Here is a 26168-nt window from a genome sequence, read left to right on the forward strand (position 1 = left end):
AAATATGCTATATGTATAAAATACATATTTTAAACACATATGTTTGTAAATAATATGTATGTATAAATAACACCAACGAACTACAATTAGATTAAAACCTCAATTTCAAATTAATTTTATTTCGTGGAGCGTGAGTTTTTCTAGAACTCTCTAGAATTATAGTTTAGTTAAGTTTAGTGAAGAGCGGTAGGAAATAAAAATTTAATATTCTTTAAAGTGTAAATAAAAAACTAATCAAAGAAAAAAAGAAAAACAGTATAATAAGTTCCATTAAACATAAAATTTATTAATAAAAGTCAAAACATCATTTATTTTCTAAGGTCTTATGTAAAAATATAAAAATAAAAATCTTTAAATATTGTTGCTAGTTAAAAGTAACTAGCAATTATACCCGAAAATTTAAGATATATATAATAATAGATAGATATTATAATATTTTAAAATTATGTCGTCTGATATAAACTAAACTTTCTTATGCACATCCTGATTCACATTCAAACCAACTTCGCACACTAGTATAACACAATTTTTAGAAATTCTGTTTATAGGACATGCAAGTTCTCGCAACTTTTTGATTTGGAATCTCGTGCCCAGACACGTCCTAGTAAGCCTTTGACTTTAAGACTTGTTGAAGTGCGGGAACCACGATATTTGCGTGGGCTGAAAAAAAATGTCATTAATGGAGTAATATTTAAATGGGACTACCCTTTAATTGACTTACCTGCTTTGGGCGCTTCCTGGTGGAGTATTTAAGTCTGACATAATATTGTTTGTAGGACCCAATGGAGTATTTGGATTTGTGCCCCCAGTTAAGCATGCGCCACTTAAAGGTGAACAGGCCCGCTTTTTGGATTTGCGTATAGAACGTTTTCTGAACAAATCTCTAAAATTATGGCGAAACAAATTTTTTTAAGCAAAATGAAAAAAAAATTTCTGCTGTAGTGTTTTAATGGTTATTTGTTAAAATATAAAGTTTAAGTAAACTTCAGTAAAATTAACAAATATCTAAAACTTATCTTTTAATAAATAGTTAGGCGTATATTAAATTTGATTTTTATAAATGTTTGTCATTTCTTTTTTTACTAATTTAAAAATAAAAGTATTCATTTACCTTGACTTTTCTGGATTTTCCAATTTTAAACGAATTTGCGAGAGTAACCCAACAAGTAACTCATCTACATTGTGATTAATGCCGACTGAAGTTTCAATAAATTTGCAGTCATACGCAGTAGCCATGGCTTTTCCCTCTACATAACAAAAAGAAATGTTTGAATACAAAATTATACTTTAGTAGATAAACTAATAGATAGATAATAGATAGATAGATGTTTATTTACAGCTAATTCTTTTTTATGCGAAATATAACCTCCGTCCTAACTTACGCATCCATATAATTTTATAGAATGGATTTGGTATTTCAAAAAATTAATATTGCAATGTTTTATATTATATATTATTACTAAATGTATATATATTACTACTAAATATATATTATATTATATATTATTATAATAAATGTGCTTCGGCAGTGCTAATTAAATGGTCATATTTATTGTTGAGCTAGTCCTTCTGAAATTCTGAAAGACTAAAGGACGTCTAAATTCTGAGAGCCGGAATATAAATGAAATAAGAGACCGACATAATTAATAGGATGGGACGAAAAGAAAGGTTAGATAAACTTAAATAAAATTATATAGGTGTTATAGTATAAAGAGGGAGTGATTCTAGTCACAATCAACTGTTTTCGATCAATATGTTTAGGCTAATATAGTTCAAAATAGTTTTTCAGTCGTATTTTAGTATCAAGTTCAATTTCAATATTAGAATTTTGCCTGTTTATTAGCTTTTTGAAGTCCGTCATTGACTAGATTTGTATTAGGGCTAAATGTATATTTTTACTTGATTTTTTAATATTTCATTTTACAATCTTAACCCAATTACTGAATAATCGCTAAGCATATTATCCTCTAAATAAAATTTCTTTTATAGTATAGTATATAGTTTTATTTATTATAAAATTCATGATTTAAAAAACTTATATTGAAAATGACAAAGTTCTAAGTTCTAAATCTGATGATATAGACTATTAGTAGTAGTAAAGTTGTATTCTTTATTAATAATTTAAAAACATAATAATTATCCATACTTTATACATTATTTATTTAAAGCTATAACCTAATGTCGTCAGCTTAACCTAGCGGTTACCTACTCTTTTTATCCCTTTAATATTGTAGCGAGTTTGATATTATAATTAGTAACTATTGTTCTGAGTATATGGAGATGTACTCCATATATTTGTTCAAGTAAAAAATTCCGACAAAACAGTTTAGTTAACCACAATTCCATAGATCATTGTGAGTAAAAGTTACCAATACACCATATTTTTAAACGGATTTTTAAGATTGTTTTTGATTTTGCAGCTACAAAACTATTACTATTGACTATTACTTTATTAAGTTTGAATTAAATAACGAAAAACCTACTGATAGTACAAATTGTAATCAAAATTTTATGACTAATAAAAAAGAATATAAATCATATGTCGTTTACTAGAGATATAGATAGGTAACCCCTAAATTAGGTTACCGATTTTTTGGTTCCAGATTTAGCTACCAAAACTAAAATTGAGTTCTGGATTTTCACTTTACATTTATACTTAAATACTTCTCATTTAAGTTCAAATTCATTATATGTTACATATTTCCATTATACATATTTTACTAACCGTCTGAAGTTACTAGTCGACTTCTCGCTAAATCGGCTTTGTTTGCTACCAGAATAACTGCTTTTTGAGCAATATTTTGATTTGTCCAGAGCACCTGTAGAACATGCTCAGCTATGCTGAAACTGGAACGGTCTGCTGCTGAGTATATGACGCAGTAGCCATGAGGATCATAACTTGACAGGCAATCATCGGGCTAAAAAATAAAAGTAAAAATTAAAAATAATTCTGTAAATATCCATATTTTAATAATCAAATTTAGTAATACAAAATATTCGTAGCAATGAGTATTCTAATTTTTGTGATTTAAGTATGAAACTTCGTAGCACTTAAAAGAGAATAGCAAGAATGTGGAGTTGTACGAGAATTATTATCTTCAAGAAGCAAAGATAAAATACTTCTTAATTCCTTCGCTGGTGTTATCACTGGTGTTAGCACAAAGCGATTTAAAACAACAACAACTCATAACTCATAGATCTGCGTACACATATATTACATATATCTCTATTCGATTACGCAGATTTACCTGTTCTTATAAACTCATATGTGTATGCATTGCCAATATGGGTAGGTTAGCTGAACTTTGTTATGCAGAGCGCTAGAGCATACTCATCGTCAAGCAGCAAGAAATTTCTCAAATAACTTTTATTCCAATTTCTCTTTTTCTAGATTTCTGTGCCCACCGCTACACAAAAGTATCCTATTGAACTCTATGTAAAATACTAAGAACTTAATCAACCAGAAAATATATAAACCAGTACTATTTAAATTTGTATCTATAAATATATTTTGAACAATGGCTCTATCAACCCAGTATTGTATGTAAAAAAATTTTTCAGTGAGATAAATTAAGAAGCGACGTAAATTAAATTCTTTATTACAGTATATTTAATAAGATTTTAAAAGTTTTATCAAATTGATATGAGTACTATAGTAACGTTTTAAATAATCATGTGTTTTTTTTATTAATGGCACCATTTATATAACATTATATATTGAAAATATAGGTGAAGTAGAATCAAATCCTTCTCAATAAGGTCACATACATATTAATCCCGCATTCCATGTAAGTGTGGATAGAAAGTTGGGCATATTAGAAACAGCTGTACGTATTGATAAATGCAAATATATGGTCAATAGGACGCCCAACAACATAAACCTGGTTCAGAATAAAACTGGACATAGACACAGCAGTTGTTCCGCTATCTCCCATATAGCAACCCAGCCTAGCTTCATGCCATCCTATAATCCAATTTTCCCTAGATACTTTCGATATACTTATACACGCTGTACGATATACGCATATAAAGTTTTTCTTCAGAAATTTTAAAGCATAACAGGTCTTTTTTTCACCAATTATTTTATTCGCTACTAATGTTATTTTTGACGTTCGTTCTATACAATAGAAGCACAACCACATTATTGGATATGAAATTTTCCTCTATGATGGCTGGGGGATTACTTCAGAGTCCCACCCATCTCACTGACTAATTTGAGTATTCCTCATAATCTTCGTGATTATTCAATGATTGATTTAAGATCTGCGTACCGCCCAGTGCGGTTAGTGATTACTTTGAGATTAGATAGTGCTAAGTAGGGCATCCTGTCGATTTTCGCATATAGCCTCAGAGCTCTGTCCCTTATGTATTTTTTGACCGGATCTATTCTAAGGTCTCTTAGTATGTCATTTGTGCGGATGTACCATGACACTTTGAAGAGCCTTCGGAGAGTTCTAGGAGTACTTTTTGTACATATTAACAAAATTCATTTAAATATAATAGATAATGCAAAATAGAAACCTATTCAAAGTATCGAAATTTTCAAAATCACTGTTTGACTGATGGAATATCTAATTTTAGTTAAGAGGTGAAAGGTAAAAGCTCTGAATAGAAAAGTTGATAAGTGAATCTTATGTTCTCATTGTTTTGCTTATTGATAAATGATAAATTTCATTTTTTTTCTATACTTACCACCATTTCTGTGTATGCATGGTCGATAAATGTCAATTCAGACTCTTCGCCACTTAGTAATACTGATACGGATTTTTCCCCAGATTCATCGTCTAAGAGTTAAGTTGAAGAAATAGTTTTATAAGTAATTTATTAAATTAATTAATTAACATAAATATAAAGAACTGAAACATATTTATTTACATGCCAAACTAATAAAAACTTACTTTATAAAGAACAAGCATTTAATAAACAACAATTTATATAAAATATTATTTACAGTGAATATTTGTGTATTTGATTCAAGAAATTAATTTAAAACTTTCGCAGTGGCATACCAACAGAGAAGAAGTACTTTTCTTACATATAGGAAGTTTTGATATAGTTTATATTAAAAATAATTTTCGCATAATATTTTTTCCTATTAATAAAAAGAAATATTAAAATGAAATAAAATTCTATTATACAAGTATTTCATTTCGTAGATAATTTAAAATAATCGATTGAAAGAGTAGCGATATTTTTCTTTGAACTGCTGATAATTAAATAAAAGCCTATGACATTATTTGTGATCAACTAGGTACTATCTACAGTAATCCCTGATAAATGTAACTAAATGAAATTTAAGACAAAGTATCAACATCAGAAATCAGTTGATTTTATACAACAAGAACACCACAATAGTTTCGTATAAATATAAAACCTCTCTGTATATTATTGTCTATATCTTCAACTGTCTCGCAACACATTCCATTTCTAGCTTATTGGATTCTTTACTGTTGGTATTGCTTATATTCATTCTTCTCATCACCCGAGTTCTCTAATCCCCAATATTTTACTTTAATCCGTTCCAAACATTTTATTCTCAGTTCCTTCCTTCAGTATATCACTCTTCAACAACAGGAAGAGAACTACAATTAATCAAATTGGAATACATATAAAAGCATTCACAAAATGCAAGTTGTTTAAATACAATCAGAAAAACTTCTATTTTTAAGCACTTTATAAAAAAAGGTGCACAATTAAAGGATCATGTACGTAAACGAACCCATATGCTATTTCAGTTGAAATTTTTTTTCTCCGAGTTGTTGACTTATTGGTTTATTTATCGCTATCAGTAAAACTTTTACTCCGTTTTGTGTATTAAGGATCCTAACTCAATCAAGAAATTTCAAATTTTATATTTTAAGTATATACATAAAATTTTAATACGATGGAGACCGTATAGGTATACCATATTTGAAAATATAAGAATAATAGTGCCCTTATATATTAACATGCAACATATAATAGTCAATCTCTTATACAAATATATTATATCAACATAATTATTTCATAAACTCTGATCAGATAATCCATCATTTGTAAAATATGTGAGTATCAAAAAATATTAACTAACTGCACTACACATACTACGAGGGCGGTTTGAAAAGTCAGTGATTTTTTGAATTTCCCGCGCATTACTCCAAATGCAACAGTGCAAGATTACTACCGTCAGCTGTAATCTACCTATGGGCAACTTTTTAATTTTGAGCAAGCTATGTCGTTCAGTTGGTGTTTGATAGCCGTTCAGAGCAGACAACCTCGTGAATTTTTACGAAAATAGAAAAAATGAATTTCGTGTGCTGATTAAGCATTACGATCCCACATCCACGAATTGGGATACGAACTGCTACCCCATCCAGCATATTTTCCAGATTTAGCCCCCTGCGACTATTTTCTGTACTATTATTTCGGTAAGAGATTTGAGTCGAATGAAGAAGTTATTACCGAAACTAAACCTATTGTTTGGAGGGTATAAGAAAATTAGAAAACGCTGGACTAAATGTATCGAGCTAAAAGGTGATTATGTAGAAAAATAAAATGTTTATTTGCCGAAAAAAATTTTTTTTATTTAAAAAGTCACTGACTTATCAAACCGCCTTCGTATATATACATAGTATACATATACATATTACACATTCCCACTCCCAGTTGCAAAACTCGTCTTTGAAGACTTTGTCTTCGCTAAGAGCACACTATTTTCAACTGAATATGTTACGTGCGCTATGCAAGACATGGACGCATCCATTCTTCTATACATGTACGCAAGAGGTCTTCGAAGACCGTCATATATTTGGATCGATTAGTCTGTAGTTATGCGAACATGCGTCAGAGATCTCTTCGATGATCGATCCGTTTCCTATGGAGTTATTATATCATATACATTATACATATACTTGACCAGCGAAAAATATGAATCAATTTAACTATATCTGTCTGTCTTTCTGTCTATCTGGCAAACTAGTCTCATAGTTCTAGCAATAAATGAATGAAGCTTTCTACAATGACATGTAGTGAAAATAGACAAATTATAGGTAGGGTTTAATTACATTAAGTCCGAAAAGTTTTCGGAAATTCTCATTTAAAATTCGCGCGCTGTATATTTTTCGATATTTTAAGTTTATGTAGTTTGGCAGCAATTAAGGACAATTACTATGCCAAAAATGAGCGCGATCTGTCAGACAGTTCGTTTACGGCAGCTGTTGAAACCAGTTCACCTCAGTAGTGCGTTGCGAAAAAAACAATGGAAAAAAATATTGAACAAAGAGTTTGCATCAAATTTTGTTTTTCGAACGAAATTTCGTGTGCAGAATCGTTGCGAATGCTACAAAAGGCTTATGGGGAATCAGTTTTATCGAAAACTCAAGTTTATGAGTGGTACAAAGCCTTTCAGGACGGTCGTACGACCGTCGAAGACATGCCGCGTTCTGGACGACCTTCGACCTCTACCCCCGACGAAAACATTGAAAAGGCAAAGGAAATCGTGTTCCAAAATCCTCATGTGAGTGTTAGAGAGATAGCACGAGAGCTAGGCATCGGTCGTGAGATGGCTCGTTTGATTTTGGTGGAAAATTTGTGTATGCGACGTGTCAACGCTCGGCTTGTTCCGATTCACCTCAATTTGTTCAAAATTATCAACGATTTTAAGGCCAAACATTCAATAAATACCATCGAACAGCCACCGTATTCACCTGATCTTGCACCGTGTGACTTTTTCCTGTTTCCCAACCTCAAATTACCACTCAGAGGAACGCGTTTTGAATCCATAGAAGACGTAAAACAGAATTCGCAGAGGGAACTCAAAGCCATACCGGAAAGCGCCTATAAAAAATGTTTTGATGATTGGAAGAAACGTTGGCATTTGTGTATCGCTTCTAATGGAGCATATTTTGAAGGAGATAAAATAAATATTGATGAAGATTAAGAATTTTGCGTTTTATTTAAAATTTCCGGAAACTTTTCGGTCACAATGTATTTACATATCTCCCTAGCGATATAACTATGACAAATATGCATATGTTGTTAAATATTTAGTTATGTACAGCATAATGAATGGACTTAAAATATTTTCAAACAGTAGCTAAAATAAATTTAGCAAGTAAATAGTAAATAAATGATATGCAATAAAGGTATTTGTGTTAAGCATATCAGAGGTTCGGTAAAGCCAAAGCCAACTATTTTTCCATACAAATGTTAAATACATGACATTTAGTGAAAATATGAAGCTTTGACTTTGCTAATTTCCTTGTCGAGGATAATCACGGAAAATCTGATCGTAATTATAATTTTAACTAAAACATCTACTTTATATTTTGGGTTTCTAAATCTTTTTGAATCTGAAGTTTTGTCTGATCTTTTTTAATCAAATGTAATTAAATGTATTTTCATACTCAGAACAAAGGGGGTTTATGGTATGTATTTGCAGTGCATATTCATAGTATATTTGCGTGTATAGAAGTGCATATAAGGTATAGCTCTTTAAAAATCGTATATAGAAGTATTAACAAATTTCAATAGAATTACAAAAATGTATTAAGCAAATTGTAACTAATTAAAAATAATAAAAATATTAAAGTTATTTCGCCAAAAAAGATAAAATGCATATTTGTATTATCTTTTCTAGTTATTTTATTATGTTTAAGTTTTTATTATTATTTTACCGTCAGTGGGTTTTTCAATATGAATGCGAATGTCGCAGTAGCCTGAATGTGTACACATCAACACAGAAGATACGAGTATTAACGCATTGTTAAAATTGAAATGATATGACGATTTTCATATGACGTTTCAAAGTAGACAATAAAGAAAAAATAAATAAATTTTTAAATATTTACTGAAAATACCATTCTTAGTTATATTACAAACACACTTTACGTATATATATATACAATTTTATACATATTTTCACAGTAAAAACATAAATTGGTGCTCTTTGTTCCTTGAAGCAATACTTTGAGTTGTGAAAACAAAAATAATTAGAAAAATAATTCAATTAAATATAAAAAATACAAATATGCAATGGACATCTCCTTAATAGAACTTTACAATCATATTGTGGAACAATCAGGAATAGAACTTTTGAACTGCGCAATATAATTTAATCCCATCTCCGAACAAAAGACAAAAATTGAATTGCCCAAGAAATATGCAAAAAAATTATTTTTCTTAACAAGGTACCAGGCAGCCTTTTCTACACTACACTTAATGTCAATATAACTTGGTCATTAAAATATCAGGGCTTAAAATTGTATTAGGTTACCAAATTTTTACATTGCAACACCGACGATTAAGAGCAGCTAGACAAGCCATTGACCACCGGGTTATCAATATAAAAATTTACAAATTTGAATTAAGATTTTCGAAGCGCCACGATTAATGGCTTAAGAATCCATTTCTACTATATAACTTGGTCATTAAAACTTCAAGGCTTAAAATTGTATTGGGTTATCAAATTGTTGCATTACAAAACCGACGATTAACAGCTGCTAGATGTGCGTTTCACCACTGTCTAGTTATCAATATAAAAATTTGCAATTTTGAAGCCCGATATCCACAGAACTAAGCTATATCAACTTGTAACATAGTGAGATAATTTGCTTAAAATATTTAAGCATAAAATATGCCCAGCAAATCGTATTTCGTGCCCTTTGCCCAAAACTAAGCTGTAAGTAAGTTTGTCAATGTAAAGCTATGTTAAAGCTATGGTATGTTCAAACTAATATTAGTACATCAGAATACATCTTAGGACATCGTGTTTAATTGCATTAAAAGATTGTCCAAAGCTTATTGTTTTTTAAACAAATAAAAATTTCTACATAAAAACGAAACACATTAGTCACGCACATGTAGATTTACTTATAATTAGTCATAACGTATACAAAAATAATATACATATATGGTCAGTTTCTACCACTTACCAATGCTGGTATCATATGCATGTAAATACTCGGAAGTCATAAATTGAGAAACTAGAGAACTCTTTCCCACAGCAGGTCCGCCCAACATAAGTACTCTTCAAAAATAGTTTTAATTTAATAACAAGAAAAAGATAAACATATATCGCCAAATTACCTATACGGACCGCCACCTGGGTTGGATGTGCTGCTCTCACGGCTTGATGCCAAACTACAAGGTGCAGAAGTGCGCGCAGAATTTGGTGCTGGTATTTGCGTGGTAGTGAGATATTCAGTGCTGCTAAATTTAAGAATATTTTGTTTTCATAAATAAAAATGTAATTCATTTTAAAACCTACCTTGAATTTGAGCTGGCAACACTGTTATTGGAACGACTACGGCGACTTTTTAGTGAATCGCCACGATTAACTACGCCTTTACCTGTTATTGAAAAATGTCTTAATCTATAATATTCTTCCTCTACACCAGTATTCGGCATAGAAGCAACACTAAAATTGAGATTTATATGTTAAATATTTTATAATTTATCTTCTTAAAGAAATAAATTCATACCGTGATCGCTGTTGAGGTAAGCATAATTGATTAGGTCGACCTGATGCACGGCTACCAGGTGTTTTAACAGATTGGGAACGACTATGATGTGGAGAACCATAACTGTAAAGAGAATTTTTTTTAAATATTTGTGTAGAAGTCAAATATCATAGATTAATATATGGCTTTATATACATTCTATGTAAATAGTATCCGGAATTATTATACAAAGCAAAACAAAAATCCTCTTTCACATATAATTTATTTCGTAACCTTAGAAGACAAAGTATATTGTTAAACACGTTTCCGTTCAATAAAACTAATAAAACTATTGCAAATCCTTTATAAACCCATGAATTGAATCAATATGCTTCTGGTCGTTTAAGTGATAGTCATAAGTAATAAAGAATGCAACTATTAGAACATTTTTTTGACAGTACTCATAAGTACACAACTAGTGATTAGCAAAACTAATTAATAAAATTAATTAGCGAAATGGATTAACCAGTTTTAACTGTTGGATAACTTAAAGAAAGCGTTTTTTCTATTGAATATATAAATCAATTACATTTAATTTACTACAACTAAAATAGAATCATTCCATTAAGTATATTAAACCATTTTTTATTAGTTGTGACTTTTATTTGTAAATTAAATGAAATAAACACAAACGTACCCATGCATTCAAGGGTACTTACACAACATATCCAATAACATACTTACAATATGTTGTTATATGAGTACATTCACTTCACATACATTGCGCCCCCTTATATATTTCCGTACTTATTGGTCAGCGAGTCTATAAACATCACAATGTATATGTTATTTACACACTTCATTAAGTGGTGCAAAATATAATTAATACCAACGTTTTGTGAACGATGCGTAAAGATTCGAAATTGTGCAAACTTGATGAAGTATCCTCTCATCAAAAACAACAACATATTTAGCATAAATAAACAACAGTATCATCATCATTATTATCGTCATATAACTTTAGCACAAAATCACTTAAAACTTGTCATTAACAGACTCCATAAGTTCTCTTCATTAGGGTGTGTATAATCAGTGGATTACTTACATACATACTCGTACGTTAAATTCAAATTAATCTTCAGTTGAAAAGGTTTTATTATCATTTTTGTTATGTACTTTCCAATAACCAGTGACATAGGAAAAGTTTGGACAGAATCCCCTTCTACTCAATGTATTTAAGTTATATATTTTTGAATATTTGTGTAGCCAAGCAAGCCGGAGAAACCAGGCCGTAGAATAAAGGCCGTAGAAATTTTCGTTAAGAAAATTGACATACATATGTGTGTTACAAACCCAGAATTCTTGTGACACACAAAATACGAAATGACCGATTTATTTGTCATAAATTAATACAAACCCACTTTAAAGTAAAATGAGTAAGTAAAGACTTTTTGTTTTTCGATTGTGAAGACAATTTTCGAATAATGCAACTAATAACTGGTCGTATTTAAAAACTATGAGACTTTGAGAAAATTAATAGTCCACGTTTTACATTAACAATCATTTCTGACATTGGAGATAGTGCTCATAATTCAGTTTATCCGTACACTCATTGCACATTCCAAGAGAGAGAGACAGAAAGAATATTATCTTATTTTTATTTTTTTCAGTAAAGAAGGAATTTTTGACCTCTAGGGATATTTTTTAATAAAATAAATGTCGATATTTATAGTAGTTATTTATAAATACAATATACCGACATAAATATTAATATATTTAGGCCTAATAAATATTTTTAAAAATAAAGTTTATCAAACATGAAAAGTTTTAGAAGTATGTAATATTAAGCCTCATAACGAAGTAAGAAAATAGTATTAACTATAATATAAGCTCTATAATAATATGTTGATTTTTATTAAACTGTCAAAATAAAATGCTTAAAGTAATTAAATCAAACATTGAAAATGTGCACATCACTAAATGGACTTATTTTCCTGTTGATGAAATCTTTATACAAATATTGACAAATAATAATTAACTTGCAAATTTTCAATTTTTAATCATTGATTCCAATTATTTACTTCATTAAATTAATTCATTCAATTTATCCATTTAATTAATTTTGTTGCTGCAAACTAGTATTCAAAACAACATCCTTGTTGTTGCAAATTTTTTGTTTATTTTTTGTACATAATTTATATATTTGTATGTTTACGAACACTAATAATGTTTAAGTACTTCTTAACTCAAATGAATGTGTTTCTATATAATTATATTAGTGTAAAAAGAGAAAGGAATAATTACAAAATAATAAGAAAATAAGAAAACCAGTAATGACAGAGCAATGCTAATGCTAGCAGCAAAGTATTAATCGCGGAATAAAAGTGCCAAAATGTTGGAAAGATTAGGAAGAAAACTTTAAAATATTTAGAATATTTTCAATGTTAAAAACATGAATTATTTGAATTATTTTAAATTGCTATTATGAAATAGATGCAAATACTTCAGTAATATATTAGTTGGAAAGACATCGTACTCGACAAAATGGTAATAGATTACAAATTCTCTATAAATTCTAAACATTATTAAACATCCCATACTATATTCATACCCATACTATATACTATATTCAACTAATTAATACAATAAAATTTTACAATAAATATGTTAATTTAGTAAAGTGAGAGATTACCCATATACATACATAATAATAATAATGGGCGGATAATATTCATCTTAGTCAACCACACTTTTCTTATATGGGGATATATTTAATATGTGATCACTGATTTCCCATTTATATATAATTTTGATTTTTCTTGATTTTGTGCACATCATAAGCAAATTTAACAATGGGACTTATGGGAGCAATAAAAAACTGATAACTTAAAAATTTCTTTTAATAATAAAAGAATGTTTATCTTCAATAGAGATTATATTATTCTAAGAGGATCCAACATCCAACTTACCGCATTTCAAAATCGCGTAGTTCTTCAAACGTTAAAGTATTTGTTACATCCAAAAGCTGCCTTATGTTTTCATCGCGTTTTTGCCGCTGTTGTTGTTCCGGTTGTTGTAGATGATGAAGATGAGGTGCATTCTGTAATTGTTGTGAATCTCGTTTCCGCGCAGATAACCCAGTGATCGCATTCAAATCTTTTCCCTGCTCAACACTAACGAATTCGCCTTCATTTTTGATAAGTACTGTTTCCACGGTATTGTCTAGACTTAGTGATGGCTTAACGAAATTTTGAGAAAGTAATTTAAATTAACGCAATGTTTTGAAAATTTATATGAGTAAATATATAACATTAAATGTTTGTTTGATAATCACTGTAAATTAATATTATTACAATGAAAATATGTACTTTAAATTATTTTCACCAATAAAATTTAATACCTATTTTTTTTATCAAAATTTTGAAAATCCTAACAATATTGTTTTCTAACTGCATATTTTAAAAATAATCTTATATTGCTGGGATTCCTAAAATTGTTTCAATGAAAAAGTACAAAAAAATTAAAAACAATTTAATCAGCAATGATTGTTTGATATCATTTCACACTTTAATAAATACTTTTGTATTTTTGTTTAATTTGAATTTTCTACTGCAGGATTTTATAAAATGTAAGCAATATTTTGAAGATACAAAATATTTTTAAAATTTGTTTCTTATATTTCCAAATCAAAAATACGTATATAATAAAATATTCATAAATTCTTGGCCATTATACCCTAAAGAGTTTATTGATGAAATTTTTTTAAATCATGTATTTATATATACGTTATATTAACTTAAACCTGTCAATTAGCAAAGCTTTTGGGAGTAATTTCATTACATATTTTAACAATGCATTAAACATTTAAATGCAATGAATTTTGATGGAGAATGCATACAACCTACTTTTACTCTTCTTATAAGCAGAAAAAACACAACTTTCTATAGCAAGAATCCGTACAACTGCAAGTTAGTCTGAAGTACAAAATTTTATAAACCAATCTCTAGGCTATCTTGTGCAACTAGTGGCCTCAGAAAAAATCCACTATCGGTCTATAGGTTCAAACAAGTCATATTAGACGCACAGCAGAAATATGAAAGTGTAAATGGAGCTAGATAAAACTCATTCTCGGAAATATGCAATTTTGCTCTGCAGGTATGATTCAGAGGAGAGCAGCAGAATGCGACTTAAGAAATACAGTTTATCCATGGTGTCTAATCTTTGCATACTCTCCTGAAGAGAGCTCGAATTAAATCATTAACAGATACTTTATGCCTCACAAAAAGATTTAATAACTTTATATTATTAAATCATATATTTTATTTTATGGAAAATATATTCACATGTAAAGCAATATGGTCAGGCACGTAGCCTAGGAGGGAGCTTAAGAAAAAAATTTTCTTCGTGTATTTTAAAAGCTTAGAAATATACTTATATACCATGAACCGGACATAAGTAGATCACATCAATTTGATATCAATCATATGATCAATGATGACGATACGAGGCCTTAAAGGTAATCAAGGCTATCAATGTGATCATCTAGAGTCAATTGTCGTTCATATTTTTGATAACTAGCCAATGCTGATCAAATATTGTACATAAGATCTTTGAATTTATTTCAGTTTTTAAGTAATTTTTCAATATTTATTTCCATATAATATATTTAAGTAAATAATCATTCATCAAATTACCCACTACATCTTTACCTTAATACTGATTTTAAACTTTATTAATAGTTTGAAAAGGTTTACACTATATATATTTTTATCGCGAAATAATGTCTGAATAGCCCTAAGTAGTAGACCCCTACATATTGTCCGATCTGTCTTTTTAAAAATTATAAACATTTTAATTAATTTCAGTTTTCTGTATATTTGAAGGTATAAAAATTTACTACACCAGTGGTCCCAAACCGGTGGTGCACGAAATGGTTAAAAATGGTTCATGAGTTAAATTTAACAGGTATGAATAAATAATTTGCAGGTTGTCCACTAAGATCTAGAAAAAAATTTTTAGAAAATAAGCAATAAAAATTTTCAAATAATAATATACCTATTTGATAGTCTCTATAATGTACCTCTGGACTTTATTGTACAATTCATTATAGCAAAGATGCATAAGGCGTGTTAAAATAATCATACAGTTTATTACTCTTAAACTTTGTGGTCCCTAGTAAAAACTGTGGACCTTGGTCAAAAAAAAAGTTGGGAACCACTGGTCTACACAATCGTTAAATACTACGCCGTCTCAGAAAGACATAAATTTCGAAAATCAATTATAATAATTTAACTTGACAGAATATACTCACTATATACTCACTTGACTATATACTCAATACTTAAAGGCAAAGGTTGGAAATATTGAAATATTGACTGGATTAAAAAAAAGAATTAGAAGGCTACAATGTTCAATGTATTTTTTAACTTGTGCCAACATTAAAAATAATAACGTTAAAAATAAAATCTGATATTTTACAAACCGGTGAGGACCAGTGGGTGTTGCAATTGAAAGACAAAAGCTCATTTACATGAAAGAGGCTTATTTCAGTTCAATAAAAAAATTAAATTTGTGAAATAAATTTTTAAAAATAAATTTTTAAATTTATTATTAGCTATGAAAATAGTTTTGCTTCTAGTTTTATTATTAGTAAAAAATAATTAACAACTTATATTTAAAATTCCCACACATTTTGCATAATATCCACAGACCGAAGCAAATGCAAGGCAATAAAAAACTATTTTGAATTTCTGCATGTATTTTCATGGAAATTTCCGAGTGCGTTTTTATTTTTAGTTATTGGGGTCAATGCATTCGAGGAATGGAACACGTAAGATAAACGCACCAATGTAAAAATATGCATTTCTTTGTATATATTATACAATTATATAGTACATGCGGTACATACCATACATACCTATATACAAATGCAATAAATTGTATAAGTGGCACAAAAGATAAAAAGATACATAGACTAGCTGCATAAGACACATTATATAAATCTAGTATGATTGGCATTATTATTTACAATTAAAAGAAGTATTTCTATACAATTTGTTACCATTGCTCGTGGCTTGCACAAGAATGAAAGGCTAAAATATTATTCCTAGTATTCTGCATAGATATATTTATATCATAAAATATCATACGGCACTTTACGTAAAAAAGATATTAAATGCTGCATTTAGTCAAATTTTTTTTAAATTTTGATATAAGAAATAAGCTTTAATTTCATATTCATATTACAATATATGGGGCTTTATTAAGCCAAGCAGGGATCCTAATCAGAGCTTAAATCTCTTTTAGAAATTAAATAAATAGCAACAAAAATTCATTTTATATTATTTTAATTAATTGAATTTTTAGCTGATCATACAGTTGTTTCTAGTATTGACAAATACCCATCATCAGTGGTCTTGGAAATAATTCTTGTATTTAATTATTCGTAAATAATTTTTTGAGACTGCAAGTACAAGGAATCGAACGCGTGCCCTGCCATATTTACAGCTCAGAGTCAGCGCACCGTAACCAACTGACCCAATTAATTAAAATTAAATAATAATAAATATAATAAAATGACAAATCAATACAATATTATTGAAAATTTGTATATATAACAAAAGTCTCACATTTCAATACTGTAGCTAACTTTAGGTTCCTAATCAGCCGATAGTCTGGCTTCTACCCAATGAGTAGCTACGAAAAAAAGACGCTAGTATTCTATTACCCTAAATATGTATTGTTTTCTTGTCATATAATATAATAATTAACAAGTTTCACAATTTAATCACGTAAAGGAAAATAATAATTTATACGTATATGTAAGTGTAATGAGAGTTATGACATTGTGATCTTAAAAATTTATTAATGACCGAAATTAGTGCTTCAAATATTATCCATGCTGATGAGACTTAAACCCAATAAAACCATCTCTTAGCAATGATTGTGAAAGATAGCACCCACGTTCAGCGGCTACAATCCCATTTCAGTTAACGACAAAGGGGAGATTAGAAGGGCTTATTATTTAGCAAGTTAAGTTCATCAAAGCCGAAGAATTATTCAAGCTGGTCGAAGCTTCAAACATTTTAAATTTCGAATATGCTGGTATTACAACATTCGGTTCAAATATGTTTGAACACCATATAGTCCTCAAGCATTTGGTGCTCTGTATATTTTTGCAAAATACGACAGAAAAGAAATGAAAAGTAATACAGATTTAAACATATGGATCAAATGCTGCAGGTCGAATTCCAAATCTAACTGAAGTATACTCCAACACTTCAAAGCACTAATGCAAATATTATTTTGACATTTAATGGTAATACATATAGTTTAATTTTACTAAATTTTTGGTGTTGTAGTTCACTTCTGTTCTAAAAACCTCTTTATAAATTAATTTCATAACTATGGCAAATCATATTTTACTAATTCATTTATTGATGTATTATCACATAATGTAAATAAATGATTTGCTTGATTTATCAGGATATTTGGAGACACAATGGACAATAAAAACTATATTTATTTTTAGATCATAATGCGAGACCACACATTATCCTGCAATTATCTGAATGTTTGTCTGCCTATGTGGTTTGGTCTATTTGCTTATTTCTTGATATACTAATTTGTAATCATTCAGGAACCATCTGAATAAACAAGATGTAATAAAATAATGCAGATCAATTTGATAAATAAATAATAACTTAATGACCAAAGTTATTAATAAATAATAGCATAAACAAAGTTAATGTTTACTTCGACTATTACAGTCAAGCATTCTTAATAATATAGCACACATTCAAAGCACTTTTTTTTAATTTTAAATGTATTACAGGGTGTTGTTAGCTTTAACGACATAAATTCAGCAAATTAGTTTTATTCAATAAAACAGAAAATTATATGAAACGATTGTCAATTTTTAATATTAACTGTAATAAAAATTAAAGAGATAAAAAAGATAATGTAAACCATCTATTGATAATATAACCTATGACTATACAGGTTAAAAAATTTTGATTTCACTTTGTGGAGTTAACATATAATTTATATTTTATTTTAAAATGTATATATTTTTATAATTAATATAATTGATCAATTAAACCAATAAATATAATTGATTAATTAATCAATCAAACCGATTACAATTTCTAGAACGCCGCTATTTAGCGTCAAGTTTTTGTGAAAATCATTATTCAGAGAAAAAGTTTTTCTATTGGGTTACTAGTCGATATATCAGTCTACGCATCACCTATTCTAATAGTTTTTCCTTATAGCAAACTTTACCAAAACACAATGTCAAATGGCAACGCCTCAGAAATCATAATGGAACTGATTCCAATGAAATTTTATTTTATATATATTATGGTTCTTGATATTTAATATTATCATTTAACACGACTAATTAGGGAAAGTTGAACTATTCAAATTTCCGCACGTATCGCAGCTCAAAGGCATAGCCGTCATTAACTGCAAAAAAATAATTGCGCGACCTTCAAATAAATTTGCCTTCACAGAGTTCATTTTTAATAAGAAAAATAAATATTTTCATATTGTAGTTTAATATATATTTTTATGATTGCAACAAGTACTCTTTTATATTTGAGAATAAGGTTTTTTATGTTTTTTTATGATTTATTTAATTTATTTTAGTAATGTGGAAAAATTTAATTGAAATATTAAAATATTAATATAGCAGAATATGGAAGATGAAAATTAATAAAAATTTCTATTAAAATATCATACATTAATTTTAATTTAGTAAAAACTACCACATCTGTCTCTTATTAAAAACGAAATAATAATATTTATATTAGAGTCGTTTCTTCGTGAAAAATTTTCTCCCATTAGGGATTCTTGATATCAGTTTCAAGTCAAAAAAATATTTATTCACTTTAGGTCACAACTCATAAAAGGCTTAAAATCTCTATTATTATATGTAAAAAAAAAACACAAAAAAAAAAATAAATATACGTTATCCAGATTGAAAGCAACGCAACATTGTTGGATATGTACAACTTCTGAATAATTAATTAAACACCATTGTGAGTGGAAAATGTCATTTCACAGTCTTTTAATAATTAAAAATAAAATCATTATAAAAACTTATTATTATTTACGAAACTTGTTTTCATATTCATTTCAGATATGCATATTTAACTACCTCTTTGTATCGTCGTGATAGATTTCTGCATATCCGCTTATAAAATGGCGCCATCTCAATCGATTTATTTTTCAATATTCCAGTTAATATATCAATAGTTTATATAAAATTCAGTTTACTTCAAAGAAAACTTTTTTGTAGAACATATAGTCAATAAAGAACGATATATTTTAAATTCATTTCAATTTTAACATTAATTTTGTGTGAACGTTTACTGTTTTTTCACTAATAAAATATTTTTATTAAAAAATTTATTTGTTTCATTGAATTTACTTTAAACAAGTGAACTGTTGATCTTGAATGACAACGGATTTATAAAATCAAAATGGAAATCAATTTGTTTACTTTTATTTGAGGTTTTATCTGAGATAAAAACACAAAGAAACTCTCGGAAAAAATGAGTTTAACAAGAAAATTGCTCAGAATATTTAAATAACAAAATTCAAGCGAAGAAAATGAGTAATATCTTGAAGCTATATGTCTTATAGCTGATACACAACGTCTCTTTTTCTTTTTAATTAAGTGTAAAAGTAGTGTTCATGGCGAAAAGAACCCATTTCACAAATCAGGTGATAAAACTACAGCTAATAGTGTTATCACAAATGTAAACAATAGACTCTATATGCTATATAGAAGCTATATGTCTTATAGCTGATACACAACGTCTCTTTTTCTTTTTAATTAAATGTAAAAGTAGTGTTCATGGCGAAAGGAACCCATTTCACAAATCAAGTGATAAAACTACAGCTAATAGTATTATCACAAATGTAAACAATAGACTCAAACAAAAATGGATATTTATTTAGATCTTTTTATAAGAAATACTTTTTTATTTGTTGTCCTATTTCATTATGGAACACTTTAAATTAGGTCAAACGTTAGTATTAAAAATGCTATATAATTATTTTATCAGTACAAACTAAGTTTTAAGTGATTATAAATACAGTCAACTTCTATAACTCGAAGTACCAATTTTCAAAGATGATGTTCGACTTATGGAGATTTCGAGTTAAAGAATTTGTTTGTGTTTGTATCTAAACCTCACTAAACCTTGTTGAATTCTATTTAGTCCGAGTTATAGAAAATTCGAGTTATGGAAGTTTGACTGTATTGAGTCAGAATTTTTTAACTGTAAATCTATATCATTATATATGTGTGCATGTAAAAGCTGTGATTAATATTTTCAAATATGTAACACACTAAAATAACTCCATTTTCGTTTCTTTACTAAACTGTGGTTAACTGTAAACTGTAGTTAGTAGTTAACTGAATTTGTTTTGAAACCTTCACTGAACACACCCAATATTTATGACAGAATCGTTAAATTAAATAATTAATTAATTAAATTAATTAATTTAATTAACTTAATTCAGGAACATAGAGATATTATAAAATATAATAAACGAATGGGGTATTTCTGCAAAAAGGTATAAAAATTTGGAAAACTAGATGAAGAATTTAATAGTGCCGACATTATAGTATCTCGTGATCCAGTGTGTTAAAAAGTAAATACGAATATTTGATAAAAATAAAGTCAATAAAGAAGTTTGCAAAAGAGGAAAGTTACAACGTTATGACACTGGTTTTGTTAAAGAGGACGAAATAAAAGTATTTAATGTAATCTCAAAAATATGATTCAGACGAAGTTAACAAGTCTAACCAAAAATAAATAATAAAAAAAAATTGCTAACACAAAAAAAAAGCTATTCATTTTCATCTTTTCTATAGATTGAGAATAACCGTATATAAATGTAGCTGTAATAGCTAATGTCAGAGTTAACGTTACTAACGGAGCCCAATACATTCCAATAAGAACCTCAGCTGATTAGAACAATATGAAATCCATTATTCGCATGGTTGCCAAGACTAAAAGTTCGTCTATTGTGAAGGATTTTTGGAAGTACTTACGAAATTTTTAGTTAACTGTCAACGAATGCTTTCGTTAATTCCTAGTATTTCGTGTCGTCATTGTTCGTAACAAATACTTTATTCACAATCATGTAAAAAAAATATTCTCACCAAGAGGTGCAAAGAATTATTATTCATTTTCGAAATTTTAACTTTAAATTTTATTACGTGTTTTCTATATATAAGCGTAACAAAATTTCCATTTTGTCATTTTGTCCAGAGTTAGCAACAAAAGTAGTGTTAAAATTTATTAGTTCTTTTGCGACATGCTTACAAAAGAAAAGGCCTATTATTAGCCATCATGCAAAGTCATTTCTTTGTTAATATGTATTTAAATATTACGGGACCAACAAAAGCAAAACAGATCCTTTTTGGTTAGCTTAATATATTTATTTGAGTTTATTTTTTATTATTAAAATTTTCAGATTCAAATGCCACTCAATTAATAACACAAAAATAACATCTCATAGTGAATTTAAACTGTCAACTTTAGTCACTTGGAAGTACTTTAGATAAAGATATGTGCCACTAACTGTTCACTAAAAATATTCGTTTCTAATCAGATTGGTTATATCATTTTCTAATACCTTAGTGGAAAGGAAAGAGTCACAATTCATATTTTAATTAATAATAGAATTTTGATTTTGGAACGAGAAACACAAATTTTTTTAATAATTTTGAGTTATCGTGTATGGCTTCAGAGATATAGACTATAAAAATTGACAATTTTTTATATATTTTAAATGTTTTTTCAAAAAATTTCACAAAACCTGATTTTTAGAAATTTTTTCATACAATCAAAAATTTGTATGAAAATAGCTTTAAATTAAATTTAGAAATAGAAATATGTTGATTTAATTTAAAAAGAGCATGAATTTTATTATTAAATAAAAGTTACAGTAGTCTTAAGTCCTAAATCACAAAATCTAACTTTAAGTATTGTTAAAGACGGCATACTTTAAATACAATTTTCTTTGGAATTATTTTCCACATATTTTCCAATAAGCTACTAAAAAATGATATAACTAATTGATCAGAAAAAAGTTTTCAGGGCCAACCTGCTGTTCACAAATACATCTGATTTTAAAGTAATGCAACAAACATATTAAATTTACATACGCAGTCTCTGAATTTAGTGTTCTATTAAATATACTATCTAACCAATAAATTGAATACCTGTTGAACGACAATTGTAGCTAATGGTTGCTTGCACATCGCCGAGTCCATAGGATTGGGAGTCACATTGATAGGTCCTGCAGCTGTACATATAACTGTTCCAGTTCCATTGTACTTTAAGTTATTCAATTTTGTAGGTGAGTCCGTTGTCTTACCTTTTCCAGTATTACTTTTTGATTTATATGACTTCTTATGTAAAAGTTTATGTGATTCCAAACATGCATCACTATGAACATCGATTACACTATTTGTTGGACTGTTGAATGTGCTACTAGTTGAATGTTTTCCTCCAACTGTGGTATGAGTGCTGTTAATACTGCTGTTAGGACTAGAAATCTTACTGTGCGATATGTTAGCACTCGATCCAGACTTTGATGTATTCTGCTCAAATTTTGAAGAGAGCTCATTAAAAATTGTTGATTCTCCATGAGATTTTTGCGACTGATGGCAAAGCGACAATGACGTTTTCTGATGTGGAGAAAATGCATTAGAATCCATAATATATTGTTGATTTTCACGTATAGTGCTATGCATGACAAAGTCGGATCGTATGCGTTTTGAATTTTTACGAGATGGTGGACCGGTATTGACGTGATGACTTTGTTGCAGTTCTTGATGTGATAAAAGAGTATACTGTTGAAATATATCAGCCGATTTAGGAGTGTTATGATGCAATGATAATTTTCGTTCATATACAGAACATGATTCACCACTATTAGAATCGCTAGTTTCACTTTCCGAATTTTCACTCGAATTTTCATTAACTTCAAAACATTCCATTTGTATGCGTTTGTAATCAATTGCCTCACGATCAAAAGGAAACATTGTGCTATCTTTTGGAGTTCTACGATCGCGTTCGCTGCCACCAGATGAAGAACTTGAAGAATATTTGCGTTGATTAGCGCCTTGAGTATGCGTCGGTGGGGGTAATTCTTTTAACTTTCCATATACTTGAGCACTATTAAAAAAATTACTCTCCTTCAAAGTTGGTGGAGCTGAATTGATTTTAGATGAAGTGGGCGAGCGTCGTACTTCGTGCTTTGGACTTGTTTTTGTGCTACTTAAAGCTGCTATCCCTCCCGTTGAATAGCGGTTACGTGAATTAACTGTTGTATTAACATCACGCGCTCGAGACTTTTTAGTGCCACTACGTAGATTTTCACTTTCGTTTATATCTTCCCCCTCAGTGCTATTATTAGTATTACGTTGAGATGCATATGCAGTGCGAAATTTATTTTTATTAGATGTGTTCTCTCGTTTCGTTGCTATAATGCTGCGGTCCTCATTCTGTTTTGTATTGTGTATGCGTTCCTCAATATTCTTGTCGGAGTCGAAGAAACGCCGAATTTGTTTTTGAAGTTGTTGTGTTTGTTGTTGATTTTGATTAGATTTTGAAGAATTACCGCTTATATTTCCTCTAAAAGTAAAAAGGTTTCTTGACTTTTCAAATGTGCTGGCCGATTGTGGAGCTTTTGGCGGATCAAATGTAAAGTGTTTTGTGCCACTACTTGGTGCTGGTGCCGTATTTGGCAAAAGTTCGGATTCACATCTAAGATGTTCAGTATTTAGATCATAACGACAATTTGACAACAATGGCGTGGTTGATGTTGGTTCAGCAGCAAATATGGATAATGTGGATTCTTGGCTCTATTAATTTAAATATAAATATTATATAATTATTAAAGTACAAATATATAACATGAACATTAACATGTATAATAGTTGTTATATATTTAGATAATTTCAAGAAATATATTTGAATACAAACCTCTGTGCTATCCTGTAAGTTCATCTCTGATCTAGGGTATCTTGAACAACTTTTTAGCTCGATATCATTACTCTCATGTTCAGAGTCAACATGCTTTGTGGTAAGTAGTGGCTCCTCCAATGAGCTAAATAATGGTTCGCTCGGTCCGGAGTTATCACCTAAAAATTATTTTAGTTTAAGTTATAAGCACTTATATATTCTTTTATCTAGCTTGTAGAGCTTATAAAGTAAATTGCCAAGTTTAGATATAATATAAAGAAGACTAAAGCTTCATATTCCACTCCATATTTGAGTTTCCATATTTGAGTTTGAAGCTCAGATAATATAATTGGGCTATTTAAATAAGTAGCATATGTATTGTTTAAGAAAGCCAAAGCTTATATGTATGATAAAACGGGAATACATGTGTAAACAAAATGTCATAAATAAGCTAATCATCAGTCATAATAGCCTAAACTAAATATTTGTGGTATTTTCAATTTGCAGGTATATAGTCATTTCGCAAACCTAAATCATAGAGAAATTACTCTAGAAATCATAATTGTATTATATGTTATGTACAAGTAGTTATGCGCAATTTTAGGTTTGTAATTTCTTTGCTTACTGATATAATATATGAAAAAGAAGGTGCTGAGTTCATATTTATCATAGGTTTACTTGTACATGTTTATACTCTTAATAAATACGATAACTCATATCAAAATGTGTAATATGTTAAATGCAAAGATGTGTTATAATTTATCAACAACACAATTGTTTACTTTGAATACTCACCCAAATCAACAGAATCATCACAAGTTTCAGAAGCCGAAGTGTCCGTGGTATGGGTAATACTTGTTACAAGTGTAGATGCTGAGTCCGTTGATGTGCTGATGTTTGCTTCTGTCATTGACGCCGCTGATGAACCCATAACGACAACCTGAAATTCAAACCAAAGATTAAGTGAATGGGTTTAAAAACGAATTCTGAATACTGGACATAACAGATTTTGCTTTGAACCTATATATTTGAGTTATTGCACAAAATAGATACTTAGTAACAACTAAAACTTTTGTACTCACCTTTGGAACGCCCTCGGTTTGTACAGATGTATGAAATGCAATATTTGCCTGATTAATTACAGTTAATGGAATGCTTGTCATGGTCGAATTTGCTGTTGGATTCATTTTGGGTTTATTACTGCGACCGCTTCTAAAGTATAAGCGTCTAAGTGCAGTTGCCGAAGAAGAGGACGAGGTATTAAAACAATCATTATCAGAACCACTTGAACCACTCCCACCAGAGAAAATGGCATTATTTGTGGTGTTGATATTTGAGTTATATTTAAACCGTGCTGTGGCAGTCATTTCAGGTGATGAATTATTTACTTTTGTGGACGCAGTTGAAACCGAAGCAGTCGAAGATGTTTTATTGTGCTGTATGAGGCTAGCTGACAGTTCTGCATCATTTTTAAGTATAACGTTTTCGTTACGTATTTTGACCGTATGGACCGGACTTTTGGACTGTTGACCTAAAGCTAATGCCATCATTGCAGCTGAACGAGTAGTCGTATAGCAAATGGGTGCAGTAGTAGGTGTAGTGGTGATAGCTGTTGATCTTTGCACATAGTTTTCAGCAAGTAAAGACTGCTTTTTAGAACTGGAGGGATTAGTATAATTTGTTGGAGATATTTTTCCATCACATTCTAAAAGTAATATATATTTGGATTTCATAGTAGTATATGAAATATTTAAAATTT

General features: G+C 29.2%; 1 protein-coding gene across 6 annotated transcripts; it reads right to left on the minus strand.

Annotated features, from left to right (window-relative positions):
• Positions 1-334: 334 nt before the first annotated feature.
• On the minus strand, positions 335-26047 carry LOC119678651 (M-phase inducer phosphatase-like). 6 transcript variants are annotated; one of them, XM_038090616.1, is made up of 15 exons: positions 25492-26047; positions 25205-25349; positions 24431-24588; positions 22663-24309; positions 13388-13656; positions 10461-10562; positions 10247-10396; positions 10066-10185; positions 9912-10006; positions 8655-8696; positions 4693-4784; positions 2726-2918; positions 1112-1247; positions 722-883; positions 335-660 (listed from the first exon to the last, which is right to left on the minus strand). In XM_038090616.1, exons 1-15 carry the CDS (start codon positions 25957-25959, stop codon positions 543-545), a joined length of 3897 nt encoding a protein of 1298 aa, XP_037946544.1. In that variant the 5' UTR covers positions 25960-26047; the 3' UTR covers positions 335-542. The 6 variants fall into 6 exon arrangements, with proteins under 6 accessions (XP_037946544.1, XP_037946546.1, XP_037946545.1 ...); XM_038090618.1 differs by lacking the exon at positions 8655-8696; XM_038090617.1 differs by lacking the exon at positions 8655-8696 and having other exon boundaries at positions 10066-10188.
• Between the last annotated feature and the right edge of the window lie 121 nt (positions 26048-26168).

This window comes from Teleopsis dalmanni, chromosome 2 (genome assembly GCF_002237135.1).
Source record: "Teleopsis dalmanni isolate 2A chromosome 2, ASM223713v2, whole genome shotgun sequence".
NCBI classification, from domain to species: Eukaryota; Metazoa; Arthropoda; class Insecta; order Diptera; family Diopsidae; genus Teleopsis; species Teleopsis dalmanni.